We start from the raw sequence: 20,230 nt of genomic DNA on the forward strand, positions 1-20,230 counted from the left end.
CTGGTAATCAAAGTTCAATGGAACCTGCATCTACAGGCTTCTGGGGTGAAATCCTGGCCACATTGAAAGCAGTGGGAGTTTTGCCACTGACTCTGATGGAGTCAGGACTTCACCTCTGAAGTTTATATGGCTGGGAAGCTATAGGCACAAGCTCCTGCATTAGGTTAAAAATCCCCATTTCCCACTAAGAACCTTTTTAATAGGCCTCAGATGAAAGTGAAACAGAAAAAATATATCATTCTGATGCAAAATTTCCTGTAAGTAGATAAACAACGTTTTTCTAAGATTTCTGATGTATCAGCAACTCTTTAGGAATTCCAAAAAACCACAAAATTTGTATCTTTGATGTTTTAATGTTTCTTTTTTAAAACATATGCATGAATGTGAAGTACCTTAAAGCAAAACGTATTATAAAACAAGAATTGCTATATTTAAGCATGAGAATTCTTCCATTATTTCAACTGAAATTGTGATTTTGCAAGATATATAATTTATTTTGGTGTTTCCATTTGCATCTCTCAAAACACTCTAGGCTCAGTACTGAAGTTAAAAAACACAAGCATTAGTCAATCATACGTCAAAAGGCATAGAAAGGCAACTAGCAAATTAGATATATTGTATATATTGTAAAATTAAGTTTGTTTTTCATCTACTGGGTAATTTTCAACATCTTACAAATCAAGCACGGTTACTGACAGCACATCTTTTGCATGGAAGTAATCAACTATGCAAATGGCAGTTTTAAGAATTTAATCTTTTTTGCCTCTGGTAATTTCTTTGCTTTATGTGAATGTTCTCAAATATCACCTTCCATCTATTACATCTAACACAATGTGGCAGGCCAAACAAAACAATGGATCATACCCATGGTGGTGGTGGTGGTGGAGTGGGGGGGTTGTAACAGGACTAATTTCCCATGCCACTGGTTTTCTTTCCCAGTCATTTTCTTAAATTGGGCTTGGCCCCTCTTCAGACTTACAAAGTCTTTCTTAAATTACACACAGTTACATATAACAGAAAAAGCAAACAAACAAGTGGGTTAGTTGCCCGTTCTTCTATGAGAGACCACTGACCCTTTCAGCTTTCTCCAGTTCTTTCCCCATTCTGTGGGAGAGGAGTTTTTTTATATACCCAGCCCCTTTTCCCAGCAGATTTTGCTGGAGCCATAGACTACAATCCTGTTTGCCATAGGAACTATAGCTCCCACTCTGCCATGCTCTCTTGGTCTAGTGAGAGAGAGGCTGGCTGGAAACACACAGGACCAGCTTAATTCCGTACCACTATGAGGTGAGGAAAGATCAAATTCACCCTGCTCATAGACCCTAAACCATTAGAAGAGTGGGTTTCTCCATAAGACCATTGCTTCTGCCCCACAAACTACATCACCAGTCCCACGAGTAAGTTTTAGGAAAACTTTAACAGGACAATACTGGTCCATCTAAAACTGTAAAGGGCAGGTACACCCTGTCACCCACACTTTCTGAGCACACATTTTAACATTTAGCTTAATTCAGACATACAACAACTAAAGCCCTCAATTTAAGATATATCTTTAAAATATTAATTATGCAACATCAACCGAGACAGAAAGGCAGTATACACCCATGTTACTTGCATGCTGGAGGTTATAATCATACTCCTTTGAGAGTACTCACCACGTGCTAAAATCCTGGAATGGGGAAAAGGTGGAAATAACTGGGATGTCCCAAGCCACCCAGCTGCACCAGAGAACTCCAACTAAAACAAACCAATTTCTTGTCCAACCTATCACTGCAGTCACCCAGGATTATTGTTCTAGGTGACTTCAATGTCTATGCAGGCAAAGGCTCTTTTAGGTTGCCTTCGGATCTCATGGCCACATCCCTAGTTCTCATGTATACCTGGACACACATCTGATTTTCATTTACAAGTGGAATTGGGTATTAAGAGTGTAATTTTTAAATACTCAGTAGGATCAGATCATAGGTAAATTGAGTATGAGGTGTAGTTTCATCTTTGTTTCCATCAGGATAGAGAACTTATTTCAGTAGTCTAATCATGAAGATCGCAGGATCCAACTGATTTCAGATTTCTCCAGGGGAGAAGACAGCAACCCAGTCTATTGCTAGTGTGATTGTTAATCATTAATACAATTCCTTCTAAGTATCCTATTAATTGTCATCACCTGTCACCATTCACGCATACAAAATAATCTGCAACCAACCAAACATATGCAGCCAAGTCAAATTGATATTTTTTTAAAGGAAGTTCTCTGATGGTGGCAGTGTGGGGGTGAAGAAAGTTCTTTTCACCACAGCATTTGCAAAATCACATCCAGCAAAAAACTGTCTCAAGTGATTGAATACCCACGTAAATCCTGATGGGGTCTCTTTTCAGGGAGTCAAAATTTCTCTTCCACAAGGAATTTTCCACTTACTTCTTCTGAATCAGGCGCAGAAAAGATTTGAATCCACATCTCCTGAGTGCCTTAATCACCAGGCAAAACAGCCATTCTTGTTCTTAGGGCTTGTCTACACTGGCCAGTTTAGTCACCAAAAACTGCCTTTTGGCGACAAAAGAGCAAAAGCGTACACACTACAAAGGGACTTTTGTTACGAAAAACGCCTGCTTTTGGTGACAAAAATCTTACACCCCTACGAGAGACTTTTGTCTTTTCTCCTTCCTTTATTGTCGACAAAGAGCCAGCGTAGACACTGCTGATTGTTTTGTCGACAGAACTGGCTTCTGCCAGTATCCCACAATGCCTGCCCTGATTGCTCTGCACAGTGTTTTGATCTCTGCTGCCCTGCAGGCATGCGCCCCTCCCCTTTCAGTGCTATGGGAAGTGTCTGTGGGCTGCTCCGTTTGGGGAACAAACAAAAAGCAAATCACTGGAATGCTCCTGTTCTGCCCTGCGCTAGGAACACAGCAGCAGGCAGACTGTTGCTGCAGGGGAGGGGGACAGACTGCTATGCTGCTTTGCCATTCCTCAGCACGGAGAGCTCACAGAGCTACTCATGATGCTGCTCTCGACAGCTGAGGAGGCTGTGGGAGAACTCGGAGAGAATCCCAAGATACATACCCACAGTGCATTGCTCACCCTGTCGATGATGGAGGCCCCAATGTGGACATGATCTGTTGACAGAGGGAGCAAGTGTGAACACCCTTTGGCGATTTTTTTTTTGGTGACTTTTGGCTGTCGACATAAGTTTTGTCAGCAAAACTTGGTAGTGTAGACAAGCCCCTACTCTCTGTGGCCCAAGGAATACAAAGCGGAACTGTTTCAACCAAAGAGCTTAAGAGGAGAATAGTCAATAGCTTGGTGGACAGAGCACCCACCTGATAGGGGAGAGAGCGGAGTTCAAGACTCTACTCGAATGAGTAATTAGATATTTATGCAAAGTGGAAAGCTTCAACAGGCGAGCTTGAGAGCAATGCATCTGAGAATAGCCGACAGTCTGATGCTTAGGATGATCACCTGGGGAGTGGAGAGATCTGAGTTCAAATCCCTGCTTCACAGTGGGGATTCAAATCTGGGTGTCATCCAGCCAAGTGCTCTAACCATTGGGCTAAATGTTATTGTGGGTGGGGGACACACATGCAAAGTTTTTTGAGCTGGCCCTGAAAAATCTTTTCCCAGCTCAAATTAATCAGTCAATTCACAGTTTCAGATCAACTGAGACTGAATTTTTTGGCAAATAAACTATAAGGTCATTAGATCCTTATTCAAGAAGCCATCACTGCACACCAGAAATTTTATCATCATCTCACTCTTTTTAACGTTCCCATTTGGGGGAAAATTAAGAATGCAGTGGCAAGACAATTGTTAGTGGAACTGACAAACCTGCCACATATAGTCAAAGCTTCACACTATCTGCTGCCATTGAGGGTGTGAGGACAGAATTAAGCGTGTTGAATTAGTGCACACCCAAGGGACTAAGCTTCTGAGCATGACAGCAAGTGAGACTGAGGCTAATTATAGAGGTGCAGAAGCTGGGAGGGTGCAGAAGTCAAATTTGGCACTGGCGATCATGTGATCATGGTAGTAGACAGAAAGCAGAAAGAAAAGGAGTTTAAAAGCAGGAAAAACCAATGGAAAAATGACAGTATTATGGGTGGGAGAAAGCTTGTAAATTAAGTCACATTTCTGGTAACTCACATGCCTAGTATCCAGGCGTAGGGAGGATGGGGAAGAAAAGAGACAGACAGCCTCTCAAGTGAACCTTAGGTGCTTTGCAGATTTCACCTTTCAGTGAGGCCAGATTCTGCCACCTTTATATGCTGAGTGGCATCTTTGTGAGTAACTCCACTGATTTCAATGAAGCTACCTCTGAAGTAAGCTGCTGCTCAAGCGGAGAAAGGATATCAGAATATGACACAATGTGTGCAGTGAATGAAGCAAGGGTCTTGCTACATCCTGCCTCATTCAAGTAGGATGGAGGGCAATGTACCTGTCCTGTAGTCGGCTAAAATGCACGTGAGCAAAGATAGCCTGGATAACCCTTCTATTCCAGCAAATGCAGCTGCCATGGATGGAGGCAAAGAATTCCTTCTGAAAAAAGATCTTTGAGGAGATCACAACTGTGACTTACATACCAAGATATCCCCTCTAGCAGCTCCACACAACCTAAAACAGTTTTGAAGAGAAAATTCTTTTCAATGACTATCACCCCCCCACCCCAAAAAAAGGCTAAAGAACCTTCAGAAGGAGATATCGATAAAAACAATATAAAAGTAACAGAGACCAAAACTGGAACTAGTTCATCCCTGGTCTCAGTGATAATTACATAAGGATTTAATTTGGCACTCTTTCTAGAGATCTGTCTAATGAAAGTACATTTAATTTAGCTGTGCATTCAGGCACTGGTATGGAAAACTGGCTTTCTAGCAGTAATACTAATAAAGATTCTTATTTTTCCAGTACAATACATGTTCTTGGCAGCTTGCAGATCAAAGATGATAGTTCTGAATCTTTTGCATCAGTTTAAATCAGGAATAATTTCAAGCAAATCAGTAGATCTATGCCACTGCAAAACCAGTATCACTGAGATCAGATTCACACTTATTGTCTCTGCCCCCAAGAGTTTACAACCAAAGTTAAAATATAACATGAAGGATGAGAAAAACAATGAGGATAGAAGGAAGTGGACCAAGACACCCAATATTCCCCATGTCAAATCTTCAATGTTACTGGGTTTGCTTAAGTTATTAACAAACCTTAAAATAGATTAAAACGATTAAAAACCAAACCTTTCTGCCACACTGAGGACCTTTAACTAAATAACAATAAATTCAGAGATTAAGATTTACTAATGGCAAGAAATTCATTTTCACCTTCCTGATATCGCTATCACAGAGCGCCACTGTAAGACACTCTGTAAGTTAGCTGTGACCTCTTTGAGAAGGTGAGCTGAACAGCTCTGAGGCATTACTTTCCCAAAACCAGCATCAGTTCCTGATGCCACGTGGAGAGAACATGATTTGTGAAGCTATATGACAAACTCCGCATAGCATCTCTACATGTTTTAGGAATGGGCACACTGCGGGTGGATGTCATTGAAGTTGACAGAGGACACCAAGCCAGTCCTGCTGTGCAGACACATGAACATTAGCCAGTGGATAAAAAGACTGGTTCATAATATTATACACTTAAGATGGCCCTTGAGACTAGATGGTTTGATCACAGAATATTCTCCAATGTCATATATTCTGTTCAACTTTCTGAATTTCTTATTTCAGTTTAAGTTCTAGCTAATTTCTTTTTGACATCCAGTGTGCAAACTCACTTCCCCAGAATGATTACAGGGCTAGCCTTTTTTCAAACTGAAATAACACTAACAATTAAAATAGTAAAAATAGAACGTCATCATATAATTAAAGACAATGTCATAATCCATATATTAAGGCTGCACAAGCATGGGTGCAGACCCAGTTCTCCCCATAAACCCCAGCTCTTGTGAGATCTGTCTCCCCTCCCACCCACACACTGGTTCCTAGTCCTAGTTTTCTTGTCCAGCCATTCCCAGTTTCCCTCTCCGCCCTTCTCCTTGTCCAATCTCAGTGTTCTTCACTGGCCAACTAGCTTCCAGTTTCCCCCATTTCACTCATCAGCTCCCAGTCCAAGTCTCTTTGCCCAACTAACCCTAGCTTTCTACCCCTCAACTCTCAGTAAAAATGTCTCTCTTTCCCACCCCTCAATCCCAGTCTTGTCAGACTCCTTATCCCAATCAACACTTTTTCCTCCCCCCAATCTGGCAATTGTCCTCTCTGCATTTTAATCAGTCAGTTTCTACTTCCATACTGCCTGTGCACCTGAAGGGCTATTTCTGAAAGCACAGGAGAGGCAGGCTCTCTGCTTTCAGTTCTGGTGGCTGGCCCACCCTGGCACACAGCAGTATATTCACAGAAAGTCCACCTTTGCCTCCATAGCCTTAGGCAAGCTAGAGCATGCTCATTCATTCTTTGGGGATGGCACATATGCAGTCCTGGCAGACATAGGAACTGTGAGGGAATGGAGCATTCTTAGTCAGCGTGTGCGCGCGCAGTCTGGTCAGCACTAGGGTCTGTGAGGGGCTTATGCATGCTCAGTGAGGATAGAAGCTTTGGAGATTTCAGCTACTAAAATCTCAGAAGTGTTTTCTAAGCATGTGTCAACTTTTCAAAGGCTTAAAACTAGTGCATATTTGAGCAAATTTTCATACAAACAATAAAAGGCAAATCAATGACACAAAGGCCACACAGGCCATATTTTAAGTCCTTGAACAAAGCAAGTGGGTGGTAGAGTCCTCAAAGAAAAGGTCAACAGAAAAGGTCAAACAGAAAAGGTCAAAACATATGTTTCTCTAGCCTTGTTCTCAGAAATGGCTGAACTATTTTGGCCGAAGATTTCCAAAAAATATCATCCTGAGGCAGACACTCAGCCCAAACTGCTAAGTTTGGCAAAGAGGGTCTTATTACAGAAGTGTCAAGCAACTTTAATAATAGTGCTACCAGCCCTCTCTATAATAATAATACTTCATACGTGACCAGTTCTTACAAGTACTGTGCAAATTCTACATTAAATTTAACAATTTTTTTATTTAGAAACTGTTTGTCCCCTTTGATTGTAAGTTCCCTGGAGCAGAACAGTCCTTAAGTGTGTGGAAATAGCACAGTAGATAATGGACAGCAACCCAAATAAACATTAATACTAATATTAATAATACATTAAGGCCAGACTTTCAAGACATTGCCTGTTCCTCACATGCTTAAAATCCAACAATAAGACACAGAATGTGAAATTCTGGCCTTCCTGAAGTCAACAGGTGTTCTGCCATTGACTTCAATAGGACTAGGATTTCACCCATATAAAGTCTATTTTCCAGCACCTACAAAAGGAAGCCCCAAACAGGATGCAAATCTGCTATTAATGTATCAGATGGCAACATCCAAACCTTGCAAAAAGTGGGAAAGAGTTAGCAGAACAATAATTCTAGTCACACAACTTAATTCCAACCTGGATGACAAGTGCCAAAATTAGTAATTTAAGTCTTTTAATATCCCTAGATAAAAGGTATTATACAAGTGAAAAGTTTATTATTTGGTTCCAGCACCAGAACTGAGCTGACTAATACTTTGTGACACTTCTTTTGGTGTAACAAATACAGCTGACCAAACAAAATTCAGCATGACTAGATGAAACATCCCTAATCCCTATTGCCCTAACTATATGCATGCTGCTTCTGAACCATCTGCAAACACTACATGACACAGGGTTAAGAAAAAATCCATCAAAGAACCTAACAGTTAAAAAGACATTTTTCTCTTCACTGTTGATCTCATGTCCATATGCTTCTGTGCTTTATTATCATTTATGCTAAACATGTAGCGCTGCTCATAGCTGATAAGTCCAATTGCAGGCCATGATTTTTTTATATATATAATTTCTTTGTGTACCAAGCACCTTACATTTAATTATTTTATATATCTGGCAAAGTGAGTATCTGATCATGTCTCAGCTATTTTGATGGTAGTTAAGTGACTTGCGTATTTCAATCCAACCTCTTATTTCTAGATAAACAACCTCTCTCATGATATGCAATTTCTATTAAAGGAAAAAGCTTCTTCAGGGCAAGAATCTTTAAAAATCTAATCATGGTCCTTGTAGTTTTCAAAGTCAGTTTCAAATATCCAAATGCATAGGGACTGACATGTAATTGTAACTCAATTTTATTCAGCATATAATGTAATTTTACTAATATCTATATTAGACATAAAAAGATGAGGTGTCTTATAAAAGACTCTATCATTCATTAATATTATTGAGGAACTGTCATGCTAAAAGTTATTTCTAACTTTCTTCATGTATTTTATAGGATTAAACTAAATTGTATTTTGCATTATTTATTGCCTAATTTTTAAATGTCTCTATCATAGTCATTGGGAATCTACAGCTTAATATATCAGAGGAAAATATAAAATTTCTAGATATTCTGGCCTAGCAAGAACAAAGAGAGAATATTGTCAATGCTATCAAATCTTCAGATTCCATCCAACTATGGCTACTTAGTATAGCAATGATATTTTAAAATATTTTGAAAACCAAATACCTTCGTATCCTGCAAGAAAATATCATACCTTAAAAACAGAGGACCCAATTCTCTGTGAGGGGCTTATGCATGCTCAGTGAGGATAGAAGCTTTGGAGACTCAGTCGCAGAAGCTTCACTACCATTGAATTCATTTGTGAACACCACGTAAGGGAATGCAGAATTTAGCTCAATGTGCTTTCTAATTACAAATGGAAACAATCAATATTTTACTTTTTGTAGCAATATAATATATTTTGATGAACTTGATATATAATCCTGACATTGATAAGAATATGTGAATGTCTACAGTATCAATATATGAACCGATAGGAAAGTGAGATCAAATCATGCCCTAATCTAATTTACACCTGTGTAAATGCAGAGCCAACTCTAATTACTCTATATTACAGTGGCATAAGTAAGAAAAAATCCTACCCTATTCTATTTCGGTATTTCTAAAGTATTCATAGCGTATAATGCCAGAAGAAACCATTAGATCATCTAGTCTGAACTCCTGTATATATCACAGGCCCTTAAATTTCACACAGTTACCCTTGCATTGAGCACAATAATTTGTGTTTGACTAAAGGATAACTTGTGATTGCCTAAAGCATATCTTCCAGAAAGGCATCCAGCTTTGATTTAAAGATCTCAAGACATGGAGAATCTACCACTTCCCTTGGTAGTTGTTCCAAAGGTTAATTACCCTCATTGATAAAAATTTGTGATTTATTTCCAATTTGAATTTATTTGGTTTCCGCTTCCAAGTAATGGTTCTGTAGAGGGGTATTTTAACAAACAACCAGGTACCTAAGCCACTGCCAACTATTGGGATGGTCTCTCAATTATTTTGCTTATTGCTAGGAATAGTTATTTAGTGGATCTTTGCAGTAACTTAGCTTAGTTAAGGGGAAGGCAGAAGTGAGGGGTGAACCTGACGCTCTGTGCCCTTTTCTTGGAGTGCAGGGGTGAAAGTCTGTGAAAAACAGGCAGCCTAGAAATATATACACCTGCCAGACTAATTGACCCAAAAACCACAACACCACATCCTGTTTTTGGCAAACCTTGCAACCTTTGCTTTTGCTCCATTTGATCAGCTATGCAATACTTTAGATTGACATGTTTTTTCTAATTTGAGAGATATAAAAGGGAACTGGGAGTCTGGGTCAAACGGATCGCTTTGTAGACACATCAAGATCTCCAGCCACAGATGGACAGCTGGCCAGTGGAACGCTACAGCTGAAATCACCCAAAAACCACTCCAAACTCCTGAGGGGTAATCCTAAGGGATATTTTACAGTTTGGGGTGCTCTATAACTTATTGTATTTGTGCATGCTTGAGACTAGATAAAGCAGTGACTAAGGAGATGCATTCTGTTGGAGGTGCAGGGAATTAAAAAGTACTGGCTTTAAGTGAAAGCATGTGGTTTTGATTTGTTTGTGTCAGCCACATAACAGACAGAAGTGCTGTGTCTCCCTTGGTTTGTCCTGATACCGACTCGCAAAAAGTAAAGTAACAAGAGCTTCAGGTTCACTGTAACACAGGTACAGAGAGCTTCGGGTTCACTGGAACCCCAGGTAACAGTTCTTGTTATACCTTTCTCCACTAGATTAAAGAGTCCTTTATTATCTGGTATTTTTTTTCCCCTGTGAAAGTACTCACACCCTGTAATCAAGTTGCCTCTAAATCTTCTTGTTGATAAGCTAAACAGACTGACCTTTTTAAGTCTTTCATTGCAAAGAATTTTCTCCAACTCTTGGATTACTTTTCTGGCTCTTTACTGCACCCTCTCCAGTTTCTCAATTATTTTTTTAAAATATAGACACCAAAACTGTACACACTATTCTGGTATCAGTCTCACCAACACCATATACAGTGGTAAATTCACCTCCCTACTCATATTCACCACTTCCCTGTTTATACAGTTAAGGATTGCATTAGCCCTTTTTGCCACAGCACCACACTAAGAACTCATGGTCAGCTGCTTATTCACTATGACCCCTCAAACTTTTTCAGAATCACTATTTTCCAGGATATAGACCCCCCATTCTTTAGGTATGGCCTGCATTCCTTCTCCCTAGATGTATAACTGTGCATTTGACTATATTAAAATATGTTTTCTTTGAATGAGCTCAGATTATCATGCAATCCAGATCACTCTGTTTGGCTGCCTTGTCCTCATCATTATTTACATTTTACCCATCTTTGAGATATTGCACTGTTTTCAGTCCCAGGGAATTTCTTTATTTCCATGTTAATGTTTCAAATCAATTATGCACTTTATGGCAAAGGCCAGGAAACTTAGGGTGGCTTTAGACTTCGCAAAAGAAGAACAGGAAGAACTGTAAGATGCCAATATGACTTCATCAAGAGCTCTAAAATTACCTGAAAAATCAAAAAGGACTATTACAAAAAGTGGAAACATGGAAGAATTGCTAAGGAGGAATATAAAAGAATAGCAAGAGCATGTAGGGACAAGATCAGAAAAGCTAAGACACAAAATGAGTTACACATAGCAAGGGACATAAAAGGCAGTAAGAAGAGGTTCTTTACCAACATTAGGAGCAAGAGAAAGATGATGGAAAACATAGGTCTTCTAGTTAGCAGGGAAATAGAGCCAATAACAGATATCAAGAAGGATGAGTTGTTTAATGCCTATTTTGCTTCACTCTTCACTAAAAAGGTTAATGATACTCAACACAATTAATATTAACAACACGTGGAAGGAACACAAGCCAAAATAGGGAAAGAACAGTTTAAAAAATATTTCGATAAGTTAGATGTATTCAAGTCAGCAGGGCATGATGAAATTCACCTAGGGTATTTAAGGAACTAGCTGACGCAATCTCCAAACTGTTAGCAAATATCTTCAAGACGACAGGCAAGGTCCCAGAAGACTGAAGGGCAAAAACAGTACTTATCTTTAAAAAAGGAAACAATGAGAATGGAAACATGTCTTTTAAAAAAAAAACAAAAAAAAAACACCTTTTTCTCTTATATCAGCTTTTCTAAACCTTTTATCATTTTTGTTGCTTTCCTTTGGCCTCTCTCCAATTTGTCCACATCTTTCCTAAAGCATGGCACCCAAAATTGGACACAGTACTCCAGCGCCAAGTAAAACAGGACAATTACCTCCCACGTTTTATGCAGGACACTCCCGTTAATACACACCATAATGTTAGCATTTTTCCACAATTGTATCATATTGTTGGCTGATAATTAAGTTGTGATCCACTATAACCCATTGATCCTTTTCAACAATAATACTACCTAGCTAGTTATTCCCCATTTTGTAGTTGTGCATTTGATTTTTCCTTCCTAAGTGAAGTACTTTACACTTGTCTTTATTTAATTTCATCTTATTGATTTAAGACCAGTTCTTCAATTTGTCCAGGTTGTTTTGAATTCTAATCCTGTCCTCCAAAATGCTTGCAACCCCTTTCAGCTTGGTGTCACCTGCAAATTTTTAAGCATACTGTCCTCTCCATTATCCAAGTCTTTAATGAAAATATTGAATAGTAGTGGACCCAGGACTAACCCACGTGGAACCCCACGAGATACACCCTCTCAGTTTGACAGTGAACCATTGACAACTACTCTTTGAGTACAGTCTTTCAACCAGTTCTGTTCCCACCATATAATAATTTAATCTAGACCACATTTCCCTCCTTTGCTTATGAGAATGTCTTGTGGGACTGTATCACAAACGTTACTAAAGTTAAAATATATCACATTTATTGCTTCCCCCATCCACTAGGCCAGTAACCATGTCAGAGAATGAAATTAAGTTGGCATATGTTCTTGATGAATCCATGATGGCTGTTCCTTAAAACAATATTATCCTCACGGTGCTTACAAACTGATTGTTTAATAGTTTGCTCCGGTATCTTTTCAGGGGAAATCTGATAGTCTTTATATTTGTTAAAGGCAGTTATAAAGAGGACTGTGATCCGTTGTTCTCCATACCCACTGAAGATAGGACAAGAAGTTATCGGCTTTATCTGGAACAAGGGACATTCAGCTTAGATATTAGGAAAAACTAACTATCAGTGTAGTTAAGCGCAGGAATAGAATAGGTTGTAGAATCCCATCAGAGGTTTTTAAGTACAAGTTGGACAAACACCTATCACAGATTATCTAAGTTTACTTGGTCCTACCTCAGCACCGGGGGCTGAACTTGATGACTCCTGAAGGTCTCTTCCAGCCCTACATATCTATGATTTCACTGTCAATCAGATCTTTAGCTTCAAACAAATGGCTGAATTTAATAAGTACATGCAGCAATCTTTTACAGACTTCCATGAGGCCTTTGATTCAGTGCACTGACCAAGTTTCTGGGATCTGATGAGGCAACTCCAGGTCCCTGAGATTATAATGTCATTGATAGAAGATCTCTGCAGTAGAATGGAAAGGTGTGTTTAACTCGATGGCAGATACATAGCATAATAAATTCTCCAGGAATTTGGCTAGGCTGTGTTTTGTTCAATATCAGCATTGATTGGTTAGTTGGTGTCAAGGTTCCTCCCCCACTCTGAACTCTAGGGTACAGATGTGGGGACCTGCATGAAAAACCTCCTAAACTTATCTTTACCAGCTTAGGTCAAAACTTCCCCAACGTACAAAATATTCCACCCTTTGTCCTTGGATTGGCCGCTACCACCACCAAACTAATACTGGTTACTGGGGAAGAGCTGTTTGGACGCGTCTTTCCCCCCAAAATACTTCCCAAAACCTTGCACCCCACTTCCTGGACAAGGTTTGGTAAAAAGCCTCACCAATTTGCCTAGGTGACTACAGACCCAGACCCGTGGATCTTAAGAACAATGAACAATCCTCCCAACACTTGCACCCCCCCTTTCCTGGGAAATGTTGGATAAAAAGCCTCACCAATTTGCATAGGTGACCACAGACCCAAATCCTTGGATCTGAGAACAATGAAAAAGCATTCCGTTTTCTTACAAGAAGACTTTTAATAAAAATAGAAGTAAATAAAAATAAAGAAATTCCCCCTGTAAAATCAGGATGGTAGATACCTTACAGGGTAATTAGATTCAAAACATAGAGAACCCCTCTAGGCAAAACCTTAAGTTACAAAAAAGATACACAGACAGAAATAGTTATTCTATTCAGCACAGTTCTTTTCTCAGCCATTTAAAGAAATCATAATCTAACACGTACCTAGCTAGATTACTTACTAAAAGTTCTAAGACTCCATTCCTGGTCTATCCCCGGCAAAGACAGAATATAGACACACACACAGACCCTTTGTTTCTCTCCCTCCTCCCAGCTTTTGAAAGTATCTTGTCTCCTCATTGGTCATTTTGGTCAGGTGCCAGCGAGGTTACCTTTAGCTTCTTAACCCTTTACAGGTGAGAGGAGCTTTCCCCTGGCCAGGAGGGATTTCAAAGGGATTTACCCTTCCCTTTATATTTATGACAGTTGGTAAGCCTAAGGAAACACCTATTGGTGGTGCTGAGCTGAATACCATTTTGCTTTTGGATCTTGAATATTCTGAGGACATTATCTGGCTGGCTCTGTTTGGTGAACTGCTGCAGCTGATGGCTGATCCAGTCAGGAGTAGATTCATACATTTCAAGACCAGAATGGACCATTATGATAATCTAATCTGAACTATTCTCTATTAACAACTGCTTTTTGAGATAAGTCAGTTAGCCACTTCTTAATTCATTTAATGTTGAATGTTGACAGGGTGATATCCTGTGCAGGGCAAGAAAGTGTTAAAGACCATACTTGGACTCATGTACCATACTCACTGCACCTATCCTGGGTTTGGTCTTAAAAGTAGGGGAAGTCTGGCAGTTAGCCTGGAGGCTGGCTGGGCTGGCAAGAGATGGAAGATTTTCTGACTCCAAATGAAGCCACTCTGGAAACTGAAGAAATATCTATTAGAGATAAAGAATGGACACAAAGTAGAAAATAAAAAAAGAGAAAAGTAGAAGCAGAAACAGATGATGGATGATGATCTCATTAAAATAACAGTGCTGAGGAAGGAAACAAACCAAAATGTCAAAATTGTAAGATCCCTAGACAAAGAAATAAGACGTTAACCCTGTGAAAGTAGCTGATTGGGTTAAAAAGAAGCATAGAGAATATAGTAAGAGCGAGGAGGCTGTGAGGATGGGGATATTTAGTAGAATGTAAAAACGATGAGCAAGTTGATACACTGCTAAAAATTAAAATGCTGTGGAAAGTTAAAATAAGTTGCCAGCTACCAAAGTATTTGACTGAAACAAAAAAGGGGTAATACATGGAGTGCCATTATAACTGACCAATGATGAGCTAACTAAAATCACATTTCCTCCCCAACTCTCACAATTTGAATATACAAAACAGACTGTGGGGGAGGGGAATTGTGTGTCTTTAAGTGATGGATTTCCAGCTGTGCATTTTGGGAACTGGTGCATAGCTGTGACATCATCAAAAAGGCCCAAACAATCAAAGTCCCCAGACATTGTCCAATAAAGATTTTGTAGCTGCCCTGGGGCTGGACAGGATCACTCTTGAGGTCCCTTCAAACCATACAATAATATGATTCTATAAGAAGAAGGAGTACCTTTTATGTCTAAACCACATAGATGTGCAAAGAGAGAGAGAGAGAGAGAGAGAGAGTTTTGTTGTTGCTCTAACTGTTTGATATCAATCCTAGCTCAAAGCGAAACCAAAAATCTGGAAAATGTGCATCCTGAAAATCTGATATTTCACAATAAACATCAATTTTCGATAATCTCTTAAAATTTGCTATTCTGACCTTTGTATATGTTGCAATTTGTCTGAGACAACATTAAGTTTGGGTTGGGGAACACTGAGAACTGAACAGACTCTTACCTGCTCATGTCCAGACTTTCTAAGGTTTGGGGGTTTTAAAAGGTGTGCAATTTTTGTAAATCAAATATAATATTGTTTTCTGGGTATTAGCTGAATTCCATTGAATCACCTTAACTCTTTTTTAAGAAATTCTATTCTTGACTCTAAGATTTCATTATACTGACTATATATCTATTGTCATCCTTTTAAAAAAAAACCAAGAGGGAGCCTTTTCTTAAGATCACTAAAAATATAATTTTCTTCTTTTTCATTATCCTAGACATGAGAGAGAGACATAGATTCTACTCTTATATCTGGCCTCTTCTGCTGTCTTGAGAAATCAGACACGAGAAATCCCTAACATACAGAGAAAAATACACTAAAATCACCACTGAGCACTCCTTATGAAATGGTACAAAGGAAGACAAACATTGTTTTTATTTTTACAAAATGATTACTGCTCCTGGTTTAAAAAAAAACTGAGGAAGTGGATGTGAATATTTTTATCTCAACTGGAACACATTTAAGAGTATTTTCTTCCAGTCATGACTGATGAAGTGGAGACATGAAAGCAAAAACTAAAACACACTAAAGGCCACAGTCTTTTTTCACAAGTAAATAATGAGCAGTTTCCTTTACTATTTGCTGTTTTATGGTCCCACAGTAGCAGCTTTATGCCATAGTGTCAGCTGTATAAGCATTTTCATTCGATGCTGATATATTCAGGTGCTTGTAACTTCCTTGAAAAATTACACCTTGGGATTCAAACTTATAAAGACTATGCCCAACCAAAAGGTGATTTTTAAAAAAATGTTGAGTTATCCAAATATGAAAAAATGGTTTACTTCATGTTACACAATAGTTTGTTTTTTGTTCATAGAAGGGATAGACACTGTTTCTCTTAAGTGGTCCAATTTCTCTCTAAAGTGAACCAAAGGGTAGAATCGGGCAATTGCTGATCTACTTAGAGGGTTTTCTCATGTTGCAGTATATCACAGGGTTATATTCCTTCTTTCCTGTTCAAAATTTATATGTTTTATATGTTTCAGAGTAGCAGCCGTGTTAGTCTGTATTCGCAAAAAGAAAAGGAGTACTTGTGGCACCTTAGAGACTAACCAATTTATTTGAGCATAAGCTTTCGTGAGCTACAGCTCACTTCATCAGATGCATACGAAAGCTCATGCTCAAATAAATTGGTTAGTCTCTAAGGTGCCACAAGTACTCCTTTTCTTTTTGCCAACATTTATATGAGGATGTAAGGGGAGATAGGGAGTACATTGTGGAATTAAGTATCTTCAATACGTAGTGAAGATACACACCCATCAGATAGAACAGTCCAGATTATCAGGCAAGATCAGGGCTTGGATGCAAGTTAGCTGAAGAGAAGTCAGGTTGTGAAAACCCTGGATTTGGGTGTAAGAAGGGATTTGAACTTTAAGGCACAGAAGTATTCACAGTAAAACATATCTGAACTTTTTTTATACTAGAAACATTAGGCCTTAATTTCAGACTGTGAATGGAAGTTTCCACTATTCTAAAATGTTAAAAGGAAACTGATGTGATTATCATGGTTCTGTTTACACCTATTACACAACAATATTTTAAAAAAATAAAAAAACTGCTCTGTATATGCACCTAGAGCCTGCCTAGAGCGTGCCCTGTAATATGGAATATATAAACAGGAGAAAACAGTTGCCAGGCTGCAGTCACAAAACCAGCACCCGGCATTTGGTGTATCGTTGCCAAACATTTTAAAATTAATATGTAAAAGATTCGCTATGCAGCCAATCATAAGTAAATGTCATAAGACCTGATAATAATCTGACTACGTCAATGGAATGACTCCCATTGACTGCAATAGTTTTTAAATCAGATCCTTAAGCCACAGAATGATAACTATTTGCAGGTTCTGATTCTCTCTTGAATTACTTCTCTATTAAGGGTTCTTCCATTATTAAACAATACAGATTTAAAAGGCATTTTTATAAAAATATAGAGTACACACTTATCCGCAGTAATTTGTAAAATTAAAAAAATATTTTATAAGTTTCATGGTGGTAACAATTTGAATTAGGTTGTATCTTCCATGTTCCACAGAGCAAGAAAACTGTTTAGCTTCTCCTTGGGGGCTTTACCACCATAATGCTCATTAGACACAATCGAGAAGTGATAAGTCCTCTCCACTACTAGATACTTCTCTACTATAACAATGCAAGTCCTGGAAGAACTGAAAACTGAAGCGAAAATTTAGTGTATACTAAAAGAACTGAAGTGAGAAGTGTAAAAGTCTAACAGGGGTAGAGCTACTGCAAGTCCTAGACAGGAATAGAATGGAGGCCTACACAAGTGACATTGCTTTCAGGATAAAGCCCAGAAGAGAAGAAATGTTTTAATTTTGTTATTTTCATTATTGTCCAATGCATATTATGAAATATTAATGCACCTGAATCTGATGCAAATTTGTATCTAATAAAGTCCCACACATCTACATCTAGGAACTTTGTAGGTAGATATGGAAATACAGAATGCTCTGACCATGAACATCTCATTTTAGAATACATTTATTTCTATGGTGTTTTGAGGTTATTTCTATATTTAGCTGTTATTTGCAGCTTGAATGTAGGGATAGAATCACTCAGCTGTGCTTTGAAGTCCTGAAACCTAACATACTTATAATATAAAGAGAAATAATCCTGGAATAAGGTATAAACTTTTATATAAAAGACTCCTATTTTAACCCATTGATTACTGTATGATTAATAATACACTTCATGATAAATAACAGAGCCATAACATATTAAATGTTTACTTTTCTGGCACACTGATGTGCACACAAAAATTCTTGATTAAAGCTATTTTTCAAATCCTTTGTGATGCAAAAAGTGTCAGGTGACAACCACTTCACTGTACATAGCAATAGTCTCTGCAGACTCAAACAATATGTTCATAGTTGCTTGTGTTATGGAGCTTTAATGGCATCTGTCTGACTTGATTTATGTTGCCTCTAGTCTGGAGTGAAACAGAAAGTTCCTTCTGATGACAGCCACTACTCCCTAAATCAGACCAAGAAATCAGAACAGCACATCCATCAACATGAACAATTAACTTCAAAATCAATTGCTTATTAATGGATAACATAGAATATATTGCACCCAAAGGAGTGACAACTGAGGTCCAGTTCTGTCAGGCTGTAATAAACCTTCTGCTAAAAAAAATAATAAATGAAAACAGGTAATGTCTAACGGACTTGTACAAGACATTTACATCTATAAACAAGAATATGCTTGATATTTCTTTATTTCAATTAGCTTTATTTACAACTCAGCATTACCATAGTGTAATTATAGTATTAGAAGTGCTATGAATGACCTGAAATATGTAGAATTCCAAAGAAAGAAAGCTCAGCGAAGATGTAATATTAATGTTAAGAAATCAAGAAATTAAAAAGTCTATAAATGCAGGATCGAAGATGAAAGCTCCCTAACTCCACAACAATGGGAAAGACTTCAATAGGCACTGAATCAGATCCACAGAGACCTTCAATTTTTAAGATCTTGTATTGATTTATTTAGACAGTAAAGCTAAGGAATTCAATTTACCTACCTACAGAATGATAAGCTGAGACATGCCTGCCTAGATGGGAACCCGTGGTTCCAGTTCTCTCTGGCCTTCAGCATGAGCAGAAAGCTGCTCCCTGCCTTCTTACACTCACAAAGTGCTGTGACTCTAATCCTATCTTCAAGTCAGAGCCTCTAAAAAAAATTGCCTTTCTGGGTGAAACCCTGGCCCCACTGAAGTCAATGGGAGTTTTGCCATTGACTTCAATAAGGCCAGGATTTCACCTGTTTTTCAAAATTAGGATGATTTCCCCAGACTACCTATCTAGTACCACTCACCTTTATTTGCTTTCACACAAACATGCTGTTGCTGGTACAAGAGCTTTCTCAACTGCTATTCCTGTCATTAGCAACAGCTGATCTGTATCTCTTCAGAGATCATCAGAACTCCATTTGGTTTGATTTTCCCCTTTGCTTAAGTCTCCTTTTATTACTGCTTTCTGTATTTTTTTTTTTTTTTTGCCATACATGGCTGAATTTTCAAAGTGCACACACACACAACCAGCATTGTACATACACACATACAAAAGCAACTACTGCAAATAGTTGTACTCAATTACACAATAGCAAACTGCAGACATAAGTAGTTCTGCATACAACAGAAGAAATATTTCTGAAAACTTAAATAACAAAGGACATGTCGTCTAACTCTGCATGGCTCTTCTGTCATGAGAATTCGGAGGATGATCTCTGGCTTATTTTCCATTTGATTTAAACCTCAGGCCTTATCTGATCTCACTCTCTCACACCAGGAAAAAGAAAAGGAGTACTTGTGGCATCTTAGAGACTAACCAATTTATTTGAGCATAAGCTTTCATGAGCTACAGCTCACTTCATCGGATGCATACTGTGGAAGGTGTAGATGATCTTTTTATACACACAAAGCATGAAAAAATACCTCCCCCCACCCCACTCTCCTGCTGGTAATAGCTTATCTAAAGTGATCACTCTCCTTACAATGTGTATGATAATCAAGGTGGGCCACTTCCAGCACAAATCCAGGGTTTAACAAGAACGTCTGAGGGGTGGAGGGGGGGGGGTAGGAAAAAACAAGGGGAAATAGGTTACCTTGCATAATGACTTGTAACTATTTTACATTTGGGGACAATGTATACCTTCAGATCAGCAGCACTGCTATGGGTACCCGCATGGCCCCACAGTATGCCAACATTTTTATGGCTGACTTAGAACAACGCTTCCTCAGCTCTCGTCCCCTAACGCTCCTACTCTACTTGTGCT

At 38.6% G+C, this 20,230-nt stretch overlaps 1 protein-coding gene across 13 annotated transcripts in view; it reads right to left on the bottom strand.

The window, feature by feature from the left end:
- The window catches only part of STPG2 (sperm tail PG-rich repeat containing 2), a 418,033-nt gene that overhangs the window by 239,178 nt on the left and 158,625 nt on the right, over window positions 1-20,230 (bottom strand). For 8 of the 13 annotated variants that reach the window (XR_007356264.2, XM_048847110.1, XM_048847117.2 and 5 more), the window contains one exon: window positions 14,315-14,452. The exons of 3 other annotated variants lie outside the window; for them this stretch is intronic. Coding sequence is in view for 9 of the 10 variants with exons in the window: in XM_048847110.1 (XP_048703067.1) it covers window positions 14,315-14,452 (138 nt within the window). In the remaining variant the exon portion in view is untranslated. The remainder of the gene's footprint in view (window positions 1-14,314; window positions 14,453-20,230) is intronic. 2 more of the 13 variants (XM_048847109.2, XM_048847108.2) reach the window with 2 other exon arrangements.

Source organism: Caretta caretta, chromosome 4 (assembly GCF_965140235.1).
Source record: "Caretta caretta isolate rCarCar2 chromosome 4, rCarCar1.hap1, whole genome shotgun sequence".
In the NCBI taxonomy this organism is placed as follows: Eukaryota; Metazoa; Chordata; order Testudines; family Cheloniidae; genus Caretta; species Caretta caretta.